This window comes from Penicillium coprophilum, assembly GCF_028826855.1.
Source record: "Penicillium coprophilum strain IBT 35676 chromosome Unknown utg000002l_segment0_segment1, whole genome shotgun sequence".
NCBI classification, from domain to species: Eukaryota; Fungi; Ascomycota; class Eurotiomycetes; order Eurotiales; family Aspergillaceae; genus Penicillium; species Penicillium coprophilum.
In genome coordinates, this window is record NW_026622722.1 from 515,088 (window position 1) to 527,376 (window position 12,289).

A 12,289-nucleotide genomic window follows, 5' to 3' on the forward strand; every position below is an offset into this window, starting at 1 on the left:
TACATCAGCCAAGACCTTCAACTCCGCATTCCATCAAGTCATGTTCATTGAGACAGCCTTAGCGCTCAAGCTAACAATGCCACCAGTGTTCCAAGAAAACTTCCGGAAAGGTCCGTTCTCACCCCCCCTGAACCAGGCCGTCTAGGGCTACGGGGCTCTTTCGTTTAACCTCGTAAAATGGCCCACTCCGTTCCAAATGAGAGAACGTGTTGAATTTTCAATTCGACATGGCCAATGTAAGCCTCGTAAGGCTGTGTGATGGAATGCCGATCATGATTCGCCCCAAAAAAGCGTTCATCAAAAGATCAAAGCACCCTCTCTGGGGCTCTCTCCAGCGCTCTCCAGGGCTGAGCAAACACCCCCTGAGTGAGGTCGGATGTTGGGCGCCACCCTCTTGGCTAATACACACCCGCACGGTCCGATGATTTGGCAATAATCCAATCGATGCATAGCACAACTCCGATATTATGCTGTGGAGCACGCGAGCAGTCAATTTCATTTTAATTTTCTCTCCCTTTCTCCCCCTTATATTGTACAGCAACGGATTGGAAAACAGTCCGTGAAGACTTCCTCATGTTGACTCTATTTACTGGGTCATCATGATTGCCACTCGTTTTCATCATCCGCAGCGATTGATTTTGTCTGTTTTGGTGGTTTCCGGTCTCTGCTCCAAGTTACTTCACATATACCAACATCGATCTCTTCCCCTCTACCTTTTGGCCCTCTATTTTCCAACATTCTTTATCCAGGAGGCTCTCATATTCATTGCAGTATGGATTCTCCTATATACAACCTCCGGTCGGTGGTCAGTGGCCGCCGTTATCTTTTCGGCAATGCTCGCGTTGGTTCATCTTCTCCCTAAATACGATGAGCGATGATTTTGACTGTTGCCTTTAGGTGTGTTGATTTGGTAGCAACGGCGTCGCAAATTAGTTTCTATTCTCAGACCGGCAGTGAAATTCGATGGGATGCGGCCAGGTCTGTGGGCGCCAGTGCGCAGGGAATGAAGTTGATATTGAGTGGACTGGTGCCTATGGCGGCCGCTACAACAGTTATCTCGGTGGCTTCCTGGCTTATGGCTCAGGGGATTTGGAATTTCATGACCCGCTGGTTATGCTCCCTCCACAAACGCGGAGACACTAAGACTTCAGGCATGTTGCTAGGCCCCTCGGATCTGAAAAATCTAGTGTCGAATAGACCTCGGTTTTGGACGATAGTGGGTACTGTAGTAACGATCCTCCTTTGGCTGATCCGACCATCAATTCCATATAATCATATGACGGGAGCCCTGCCATTCACCATGCTCGGAGAGCACTCTCGGGCTCGTCGCATGACCGTGGAAACATTTCCGCTCCCTGAATTACTAGCGGAGGAATATCAAGAGCCTGCAACTGGTCACTATAAGGGGTGGGCACCGACATTGGACGATTCGGGTCACACTGCCTATGGAGATAATAAGCCAGCCTGGGCGCATGGCCCTCTTCCTGCTGCGTTCGAGAGGTGGATTGTGAATCCCGATTCAAAGACGACTGGAATTAGCCTGCAGGCGTCTAACTCGACTGTTGGAAGCGTCTCTAAGAGAGATGGAAAGGAATCTGAAAACCAGAACAAAACAGCAGAACCCCGACACTATTTCTATAACCCGGTTCAAGATCCCATGAGGATAAGCAACCTTGACCTGGAACCACTTGGTCCTCTGCAGGAAGCCCTGAAGGACCATGCCATCCCGATCAATCACATCGTTTTTGTATTCTTGGAAAGCGGCAGAAAGGACCTCTTCCCCCTCAAGAACGACTCTCGCTTGTACAGCCAAATTCGTGATTCATATGAATTATACGACGAGGAGGATGAAGCCGATCTACATGACAAATTGTCTCAGATAACCCCCGTCGCAGAGATGCTCACAGGGGAGCAATCTGGCTTCAGCTCCTCGGTCAACTCAACGAAGTCCGGGCTAGGTGGTCTCAGTTTCGACGGGATATTGTCAGGGAGCAGTCTCTCTGCTAAATCGCGTCTCGTCAACTACTGTGGTCTCGGGCCGCTCCCGGTGGACTTCATGCATGAAAATGATATCATTCCATACCAGCCATGTCTGATGCACATCATGGATCTATTTAACCAGCGCAAGAATTCGTCTGCCTCTGGAAATTCCACCGACAGTCACCTGGAACGGGAATGGCAAACCATCTATGCGCAGTCTGTCACTGGGAACTTCCAGGCTCAGACTAAGCTTATAGATCTGCTCGGTTTCAGCCAGGCACTATACTCGGAAGACATTGACGTAGAGGATGCGAAATACTTCCATGAGGGTATGGAAAAGATCAACTATTTCGGGTATGTTGTCAAGTAGAATGCACCGCAGCTGTATCTGTGTAGATACTAACATGGTATAGCTATCCCGAAACTGAGGCCGGGCCCTACATCAAAGACATGATCGACGAAACGCTTCGTCAGAACAAAAGACTCTTCCTTTCCCATTTCACCAGCACCACTCACCACCCTTGGGGCACACCTGAAGGCTGGGAACGAGATCGATATTTCGGTGAACTCCACAAATCACAACACGAACTCATGGATGCCTTCCTCAACGCAAACCGCTTCGTCGACACATGGCTTGGCGACTTAATGAAGATGATTGGAGATGCCGGCATTGCCAACGAAACCTTGACAGTCTTCGTGGGAGACCAGTACGTGCATTTCCCATCACTGACCAACGAACCTGACATCTAACCAACGAAACAGCGGCCAAGCATTTGGAGAAGACTCTCCCATCACAGGAACCTACCACAACCCACACATCAGCAACTTCCGCGTACCCCTGGTGTTCCATCACCCCTTATTACCCCGCTTGCACCTTAATGTCAACGGCAGTGCCGTATCCATCCTCCCCACAATCCTCGATCTCCTCGTGAACACCAACTCCCTCAACGCAGATGACACAGAAATCGCTCTGGATCTGATGAACGAGTACGAGGGTCAGTCTCTCATCCGGCCGTACCGCACCTCGCACAATGGCCGCGAGGCCTGGAACATGGGGGTTATCAATGCCGGTGGCTCGATGCTGAGTGTAGGCTCCGCGGCTGTGCCATGGCGTCTCAACCTGCCATTGAACAATGACTTCGAGTATCGGTTCACGGATTTAAACAAAGACCCATACGAGCTCGAACCTGTCACCGGCTGGACTATGGGATCGCTTGCTGCCGAGGTTCATTCCAAGCATGGGCCAGAGGCCTTTGATTGGGCTCAAAAGGCTGAGAAGGTTGGCCTTTGGTGGGTTGCGGAGCGGAAAAAGCTTTGGGATTACCGTGATCCTGAGGAATAAGGTGCTATTTACGATCATGGACAGCTCATGTTCTGTTTGCCTTTTTGGTCCTTGGAGCGATTTGCATAGCATGCATTCTGGGTCGGATGTATGTCCTTTTTTGTCTTAAGCGGCTGGACTCACTGGTGGCTACCCAGTGGCTAATGATTGTGTGTAATATCGGGTTGGGTAGACCTGCTGTATATAAAAAAGATTTGATATGCGCCAGTTTGTGATTCTCGTCGATTCTAGTGCAGGTGTGATATCATTGAACCGTCAACAGATCCGAACAGTCACTGTTTACTGCTTAATAGTATCCTATATGTAATTGTCTGTGGCGTCTGTAGAAATCTGGCAGTATCACGAGGCGGTAAGTCCTGGAAATACAGATCGTCCTTCCAAAGAGTGCCAAGTCAGGAAGAAGTTTCAAATATGCAGACAGCTAGACATACCGAGGACTCAGAGAATCATACTCATGTGGCTGAGTTTGGAGAACAATGACAGTCCGATACTAACAGTCACAGCTTTGCGCTTCATTTGTTGACGGAGTGTAAACAGTGACATTATTACCGAGAGCCGAGAAGTGCTGACGAGGCCTCATGGGTTTTGCGATCCACATGAAGGTGATCTTGAATCTTGGCGGGAATAAAGCACCACATTTTCTACGTTTCACCCCTTCGCTGCATCAGAGGGGGTCCAATTATTATCACATTGGCTTGGCCCTTCAGCCCCTACCATTGGTCCATGGCACTCAGTGTCTCCTTCGATCCGCACGTATCTTGCCTTGTCTAGAACCCCGACAATGGTTCCCTTTCATTTTCTCTTCTTCATGACTTCCCTATACCACGATCCTTAAAGAATGCTGTTCCTGAGCGTTTCGTTGCTGTTATGGCTGTGCCAAATCGCGCTGGCGCAATATTCCAGCGATGACCTCATGTCATTCGTTACAGTATGTGTTCGTTATACCACAATTTATTTGATCCCACTGACACCGCATGGTCCAGCTCCCCGACGTTCGGGCAGTGAAATTCAATGTCCAGTACAAAAATCGCGAGCGAAGTAGCCCCGGTTACTGGTTCGTCGCTCCTTACCTACACATGGGTCCCGATCCGCCCTCGAGCTTGTATGAGCAATATCAGATCGGTCCCCATATCTACGATGGAGAAGGGGTGCGTTTACACCAATCCCCCACGATATAGACCCCGACGGCTGACCGTATTCGGTATAATAGCGCCTCATCTGGACTGGCTCCCAACAATTCGATAACCGGAACGTCTTCGATTTCAAAGTTGTCAACAGTCTGGGCCCTGAGCCACAACTTTCGATGGTCTTGCAACATTCGTGGGATTCGAAAATAGACTCCGGGTTTGGACTGATCTTGACTAAGGATTATCAAGTCGAACGGAAGCTTCCTCTGCGGGCGGATCTCGGCATTTTTGACATCCATGAATTCAACATCCTAGACGACGGTAAGACTGCGCTGGTCACGCTCTACCTTTCTCATGAGATTACCCTAGAGGAATTTGGTCGCCCGCAAGAGTCTACTTGGCTTGAGACCGGCGGGTATGCTGAGATCGATATCAACACTGCCGAGATTATCCAGTCGTGGGACTCTTTTAATCGCGTCCCCATGCCTGAGACTGTCCATTACACTCCCTATTCTCCGGCAGAGGGACTTCCTGGCTGGGATTATCTGCATATCAACTCAGTTGACAAGAATGAAATTGGAGACTACTTGATCTCCGCACGGTTTACGAACACTATCTACCTCATTTCCTGCATGGATGGAAACATCATGTGGCGATTGGGCGGAAAATATAGCGATTTCACGCAAGATTTCACTTTTTCGAAGCAACACGACGCGAAATTCATAGAATCGAATGGAACACACCATATCATCTCGTTTTTGAACAACGCCTCGGACGAGGAGTTCAACGAGGAAAATATGTCATCGGTTCTCTTTGTCGAGTTGGATACCAGCGTGAAGCCTATGACCGCTAAAGTCATCCGGCGCTACAATCGCCCCGATCACCAGCTGTCCAGACTCCGAGGCAATGCCCAGCTGCTTCCGAATGACAATGTGTTCACTTGCTGGAGCAAAGAGGGCTATATCTCCGAACACGGCGCCGATGGCGAACTATTGATGACTGCTAATTTCACGTCCTCGCGCTATTCGTCCTACCGCGGGTACAAATTCGAATTCACCGGTCGTCCCACGAACCCACCAGACATGGTGGCGTCTGTCTACGGCACGGATGAAACCAATATGGTGACTACCTTCTGGGTCAGCTGGAACGGCGCAACAGATGTCGCAGAGTGGAGGTTCTACGCGCAAGCCTCCGAATTCAAGGCCCCCGTCTTCATTGGCAAGACTCCCCGATCCGATTTCGAATCCATGTACATTGCTCGCGGGTATCTGGACTGGGTATCTGCCGAGGCAGTAGATGCCAATGGCACCGTCCTGGGCAGATCCGAAATGCACCGGAGCAAGTTCCCCGACTGGAAGTCTGTTGGATACAGAGGGAAGTCAAGTACACCCATTCCGGTTGACCCATCGATCGTCTATCAAGCAAGCGATAGCGCAGCAGGAGACAATACGGCTGAGGAGTCTGACCGCACGTCATCGGATGCAACCGATACCCAAACACAGAAGACTATCCAAGTTCTCAAACATACATACGATGCGATTCGCAATATTAGCGGTATCTTTTCTTTTGTTTTGCTTCTGTGTCTGTTTGCTGGCGTTATGGCGAGCTATATGGTCATCCGTGGCTGGCGGATCCGTTTCTACCAGCGTGTTCGCACGGAAGATGGGTTCCCCGGCGAGCGGGCACATCTTGCATCGTCGCATGAGGATTGAGTTTTTGGCTTTGGTCAAAAGCATGCTGTTTGCATAATTGGTGGGAGTTCTTGTACATTAATTAGTGGTTTGGAATCTAGTCCAATGTGTATATAGTATATTGTACCGGTTACTGGTTTTATCGACCGGACGTACGATCCAACTTCTGCTAGAAGTGTTGACTTGTTAAGGTGAGATAAGCGGCACGGGGTTGGCGTCTCAATAGCAGCCATGTATAGTCGTATACCTCAATCCTACCCAATCGCGACCTCGGAGCATGAGTGCTGGTCCGATTGGCCAAGTCACTTGGATACGCTAGTGTCGTTTATCATTTAATTCTTCCTTGTCTCCTAATTTGATTCTGACATCTAATGATGTTTCGAATCTTTTTTTCTCTTTGCTTACCGACAGCGAACAAGCATTTAAGTCCAAAAGTCATTTACCATACTGGCTGTGGAATGAGTCTGACTTTGCCAATTATCCTCTAATGCCAGCAAATCTGATAAAAATTCACAAACCCCGATTGAAGATAAGATCCAGGTCTTGAGGATCTAGGCCTTGAAAACATCAACCACGCGACCTTGCACAGGATGAAGATGAACAGATCAATAGCGGTGTACTCAGAGTCCCAGACTTGGTGCATCTGCAATGTCCTTTGATGCAATCTGGGCAGGTTATCAAGGTGATACAAGCCCAGAGCCATCTCCCCTCATGAGGGGGATCTCGTGAGGGGAATATCGAGTGATATGGAATATACGTGTCTGTATATACATTTCTACTCTGACACTCCAGAGAGTCCGAGAGCTAGGAGCTATATCGGAGGCATCCACCCCTCTGTTTTTCCTCAATTTGAAAGTGGAAGATATTGAAATATCTCACTTCAGATCTGTTTACTCCAAGTGGGAAAAAAAAAAGGCGAACCCCATACGGCCCACTAATTTTACTTGAGAATAACTGGAAATGTTCCCTGCCCGCACGGAAATCCCGGTAGACATTTCGGGAATAAATGTGGCAACATTCCCGAGAAAATTATTCCCGATCTTTTCCGTGATACAGTTCGAATAATTTTTTTTGGATCTGTTGTTTTTGTTTCTTTTAAACCCTTGGAAAGCCATATGGTGTTCAATCACACAAATTGATATCAACCATGCCCTCAACAAGCTTATGCCAAGATGAGCCATGCCCTCCATACAGCCTTATGGATGACTATAGCGAAGGAGCTCACCCACAAATCCTGGAAGCTCTTTTGCGAACAAACTCTACACAGCAAGTCACCTATGGAAATGATGAATATAGCATTTGTGCCCGGCAATTGATTCGAAACAAGATTGGTTGTGACGAGGATGAGGCGGATATCTTCTTCGTTCCAAGTGGAACATCTGCAAACCTCATTTCAATCGCCAGTTGCCTCCGGCCTTACGAGGCTGTAATTACTCTGGACTCGGGTCACATTGCCTCCAAAGAGGCAGGAGCGATTGAGGCCACCGGTCACAAACTTATCCTCGTGCCTGCAGTTGACGGCAAGATGACGCCCACCAATCTCCAAAAGGCACTCCAGCAAAATCAATTCTACCCTCATATGGCCAAACCCCGCCTACTTTATATCTCTAATGCCTCCGAGACTGGCACTGTCTACACGAAACGTGAGCTGACCAGCCTCTCCGCCATTTGCAAACAATCAAATCTCCTGCTTTTCATGGACGGAGCACGAATCGGCTCAGCAATTTGCTCAAGAAAGAACGATCTCACTCTACGGGAGATCTTTGACATGACCGATATTTTCTGGATCGGTGGCACCAAAGCTGGTGCTCTGATGGGAGAAGCAATCGTCGTCAAGAAGGCGCTGGCCGATGGTTTTGTGTTCCACCTTAAACAGCATGGCGCTTTGCTGGCCAAGGGCCGGATTCTTGGGGTTCAGTTCATGGAGCTCTTCCGATCAGACCTGTTCTTCGCACTGGCTACGCATGCCAATGAGATGGCCCAGAAAATCTCAGCCAACTTCGAGGAGTTGGGTTATAGGTTGGCCGCGGACACCGAGACAAACCAGGTGTTCGTTATCCTTCCTCAAGAATTGGTTCGGAGACTGCAGGACAGATTCCGATTCTATGTTTGGGAACAGTTTGATGATGGAAACTCCGTGATTCGGCTTGTGACGTCGTGGGCCACGGATGAGCTGGAAATTGATAAGTTCAATGCCTGGGTGCAACAGTGGACAGTGGCAACCAATATTTGAAATGGTTCGCCGTCCATTGACTGTTGCCCACGGTGATTTTTCATCTCTATAGAGGCACCCACCATTAATATAATAATAAGAAGTCAACAATTATATCGAAATTCTTCATAGATCCAATCGAGTCAGCTGATCGCGCTAACCATATTCGGATACTAAGATATCCGTGTAACTCTTGCTTCTTCAGTCGTGTGTCCGACTGTTTAATTGAATCAACATAAATGCTCGAATTGGTGCAATTGCGCTCCTACGTTGATCCGATGGCCTGAGTTTGTCTTAATATGCCCCACGATAGTTCGTACTTGACAGCCACTTCTTTTTTACGGCCCACTCCGCTCTTCCCCGTATGTACACTCGATGAGACTGTCAATCTCGTGTGATGCTTGTCGGTAGGTTCGGTCGGAACACTTAGACGTATCATCTTACCTAATATTTCATTGCAGGCAAGCAAAGGTCAAATGCGTCCATGAAGGGCAACCGCCCTGTCAACGTTGCTTGAAGACCAAGAATCAAGGATGTGATTTAACAGATCCCCGCACATCGAGGCAGAGAGCCCGGAGGAATACTGTCTCATCCAAAACGCCAAGAAAGCGAAAGGCATCATCCGTCCTATCGCCAGGGATTGGAGATGCGGAAAGAAGCACCACTGAGGATGTTCCCGTGGCTCAGGACCCATCGAAGAATCCTATAACAGCATTGTCGCCGGCAATCGTCATCAGTGCAGTTGAAACCTACAGAAAAAAGTTCCCAATCACCAATTTTCTTCACTACCCCTCTTTGATTTCTGACATATCATCCAACGTCCACTCAGTGGACTCCGTCTTTGTGGCCTCGGTCCTTTCCTTGTGTGTGCGGTTTATGAACAGCGATGAACTCGAAGAAGAAGAAATATATGCCGACTATGCTCGTAAAAATCTAGCCCAGCGCGTGCTTGAGGCTCCTTCGCTTTATCTTGCCCAGTCCCTTGTAATGATCTCATTTTATGAATGGGGCACTGGGCGACCATATCAAGCTTGGATGTATAGCGGTATGTGTCAATTTCCCAACTTGTCGGGGAGCACTCGCTGACAAGCCTCAGGCATGGCGACATACATGATTCAATCCCTGCTGAAGATGGCAGATGATAGCATGGAGCACAATCCTCAAGAGTTCCATGCATCCCAAACACAATACGAACAGCTGGTCCGAACATATTGGTGCTGTTTTGCACAAGACTGCGAATTGAGCTCCGGAGCCCGTCAGCACTTTGCGCTATCATTCTCTCAGATATCGGTTCCTCTCCCTATCAGTGATCGGGACTTCACATTTAATCATACGCCCTCCAGCAGGTTGATGCCTGCTGATATGAATAAAGATTGTTCCCTGGCGAAGGGTCTTACGATTGAGCATGGCCTCACAATCGTCACCCGAGGATTCGACATTTTTGTACGGATCCTGAGGTTCGCGAATGAGCATCGACGCGCACTAGCTTCTTTGCCTTCAAGCGATTCAGCTACATCGCCACTTCTCTTGACTTGGCAAGTCCTCAAGGAGGAACTGGATGAATGGAGGTTTCTTCAGGATGTGACTGTTCGGTTCCCAGCCACCAGCGTTCAGTCGCACGTGGCACTCGGATACGGGGAGTTGTTTGCGTACATCAATCTGGTTCACTGCATGAGGTAATTACTTTTTATTTGACGGGTTTCAAGCAAAAATGCTAAATCTGTTTCTTTCAGCATTCTTTTTCTCCACCGAGACCGCTTCTTATCCAGCCTCAAGCCCCATTCCGACGTTTTCCACGACACGAATGACAACGCGCAAGGTGAACCTGATACAATTAAGCAGCTTTTTGAAGCTGCTCAACATATTGGGGGTATTCTCAATGCACTGGACGCCTCTGGTGCACCTGTCATGTCACCGTATTCTGGCTTCAGCGTCTTTGTCGCTGCTCATATCAACATGTACGGAACAATTGCACCACAGCGATATCCGGGCGGCCTCGAGCGGGCCGAAGAAGAAAAGAGTCGAAATCTTGACTACCTTGCGCGACTAAGTAAACTCTGGCCCGTTGGTCGCAGTTGGGTGAGTATTTCTAAACATCTTTAGCCGAGGATCGCAGTTAACAATGATCAGTGGCGAACGGTCCAAGAAGCAAATCGATTCTACGAAATAGTCAAGAGTAACCAAGTACACTCGGAATCTGGAATGCACAGTCCCAGGAGATTCACCCTCGCGGGTACCCTGGATGAATATGGTGATATCCGATCTCGTCCGAGCAGGGACGTGTATACGACTAGGGCACGAACCTCTGAATCCCGTGATACCCACAGTTCTCACGCCCGTGGCGGAACTTCAACATCCCCTGGTCTTGGTGGTGAACCAAGTTTTCTTGGCAGAGAAAATTCTGCGCTTGGTGGTCATCACGATTTTGAAACTGATATGTTTCAATGGCCATTCATTGATGGATCTTGGTCACTCGGGTTCGATGCGGGATTGGATGGGTTGTGGTATAACTCAGGGTTGTTTGACCCGAATCCATCTCTTAGGTGATGATGTTCTTCCTTTTTGCTTGTTTGCTGAGATATTCATCGCTTGATGAATCCTGTGACGGGTCGGCTCTTCGGCATAATATCATTACCTTTAATGCTTCCTCGCCATAGATATATATATCGTCACAATTTATTTGCTTTTTCATGCTCGGAACTCTCCAAGAGTACAGCAATCCTCTTACATCTCATTGAATAAGCATTTGAAAATTTTTGATGCAATCTGGAGAAATGCTACGATTTGCCAAGGTTTGATTTGTATATTTCAAACAGTATGCTTTTCAAAAACTCATTCATGATTTCAAGATGATCAATTCAGTCATCAACCATTCCAATGGCCGAGCAGTAACTCGTCCACATCTTCCTTGGTCTAGTGGTGATGATTTCCGCTTGTCATTAAAACCGATAAGCGCGGGAGACCGGGGTTCGATTCCCCGAGGGAGAGATTTCTTTTTTTTGCATGCGAATTTTTATTCGCTATTTTTATCGACCTGCTCCACTGGCCTCTTTTGTACGAACAAAATGGCAGAGAATATTAGGAGAAAGAGAGAACATCCGACACCATCCAGTACGTATTCCACGGGGTATGTTGTAAGTTTACTATGTTCGGATAAAATACACACTGCAGCAAATAATTCCTCTTATAGATATAATCTAAACGTTGAGGTTGAAGGCAACCTTCCTTGCGATTCTATCAAGACGCCCAGCCATGTAATTACACTTGCACTGACACGGGTCCTTCTTCAGATCCAATACTACATTGACTAAGTCGTGCTCCATGCCAACGAACACATTCTCGAACTTGTAACGACCATTATCTTCACGGCACCAAAAGGAAGTATTGCGACGAATAAGTTCACTATCTGGAGCCTCAGCAACCATACGGTGTGCAATGTCTATGATCCGATCGGCCTGAGCAGACAGCTTTACTACCGCCCGAGAGACGTCTGCGTGACGCTCCTTTCCTCGCTTATCTGGATCGTGCTGGAGAATATGAGCTTGGGCATCCAAATTGTCTCTGAATTTGCCGCACTCGTGCTGGAGCTTGTCTTGCCAGGATGAGAATACTTGAGGCATGGTTGTGATGAGGACTCAGTGATAGAATCGAGGAGATGGGGGACCTGGAGTATTTATATCAATATGGGTAATTGGCAGAGATGTCCTCGAACAAAGAAGAGAATTGAACCCGTGAAGACCATTGTTTGGCTTTTGATATGGGAATACAAAGGGCATACATGCCAACAAAGACCTAACATAGTCTCTCTTCCAAGGTTGATCGATGGGATAAAGAATATCAATTCCAAGTGGCAAATGTGCATATGCCCATGATGTTTGCAGCCGAAAAGGGAGGAAAGATATAGAGACAAAGAAAATTCATTATAGTAATTAATGAT

The 12,289-nt window shown here is 48.0% G+C and overlaps 5 protein-coding genes across 5 annotated transcripts; 4 read left to right on the forward strand and 1 right to left on the reverse strand.

Moving 5' to 3' along the window:
- Positions 1 to 599: 599 nt before the first annotated feature.
- Positions 600 to 3,322, forward strand: N7500_002245 (uncharacterized protein; the record flags this gene model as incomplete). Its single annotated transcript, XM_056673391.1, has 4 exons — positions 600 to 841; positions 898 to 2,334; positions 2,394 to 2,687; positions 2,743 to 3,322. 4 exons carry the CDS (start codon positions 600 to 602, stop codon positions 3,320 to 3,322), a joined length of 2,553 nt encoding a protein of 850 aa, XP_056533916.1.
- Positions 3,323 to 4,160: 838 nt separating this feature from the next.
- On the forward strand, positions 4,161 to 6,161 carry N7500_002246 (uncharacterized protein; the record flags this gene model as incomplete). The annotated part of the gene is made up of 3 exons (XM_056673392.1): positions 4,161 to 4,250; positions 4,306 to 4,470; positions 4,533 to 6,161. The coding sequence occupies 3 exons, from the start codon at positions 4,161 to 4,163 to the stop codon at positions 6,159 to 6,161; spliced, it is 1,884 nt and encodes a 627-aa protein (XP_056533917.1).
- A 1,126-nt stretch (positions 6,162 to 7,287) lies between these two features.
- Positions 7,288 to 8,373, forward strand: N7500_002247 (threonine aldolase family protein; the record flags this gene model as incomplete). The annotated part of the gene is made up of 1 exon (XM_056673393.1): positions 7,288 to 8,373. One exon carries the CDS (start codon positions 7,288 to 7,290, stop codon positions 8,371 to 8,373), a length of 1,086 nt encoding a protein of 361 aa, XP_056533918.1.
- A 354-nt stretch (positions 8,374 to 8,727) lies between these two features.
- Positions 8,728 to 10,899, forward strand: N7500_002248 (transcription factor domain-containing protein; the record flags this gene model as incomplete). The annotated part of the gene is made up of 5 exons (XM_056673394.1): positions 8,728 to 8,759; positions 8,814 to 9,397; positions 9,449 to 10,028; positions 10,086 to 10,431; positions 10,483 to 10,899. The coding sequence occupies 5 exons, from the start codon at positions 8,728 to 8,730 to the stop codon at positions 10,897 to 10,899; spliced, it is 1,959 nt and encodes a 652-aa protein (XP_056533919.1).
- A 650-nt stretch (positions 10,900 to 11,549) lies between these two features.
- Positions 11,550 to 11,972, reverse strand: N7500_002249 (uncharacterized protein; the record flags this gene model as incomplete). The annotated part of the gene is made up of 1 exon (XM_056673395.1): positions 11,550 to 11,972. The coding sequence occupies one exon, from the start codon at positions 11,970 to 11,972 to the stop codon at positions 11,550 to 11,552; it is 423 nt and encodes a 140-aa protein (XP_056533920.1).
- Between the last annotated feature and the right edge of the window lie 317 nt (positions 11,973 to 12,289).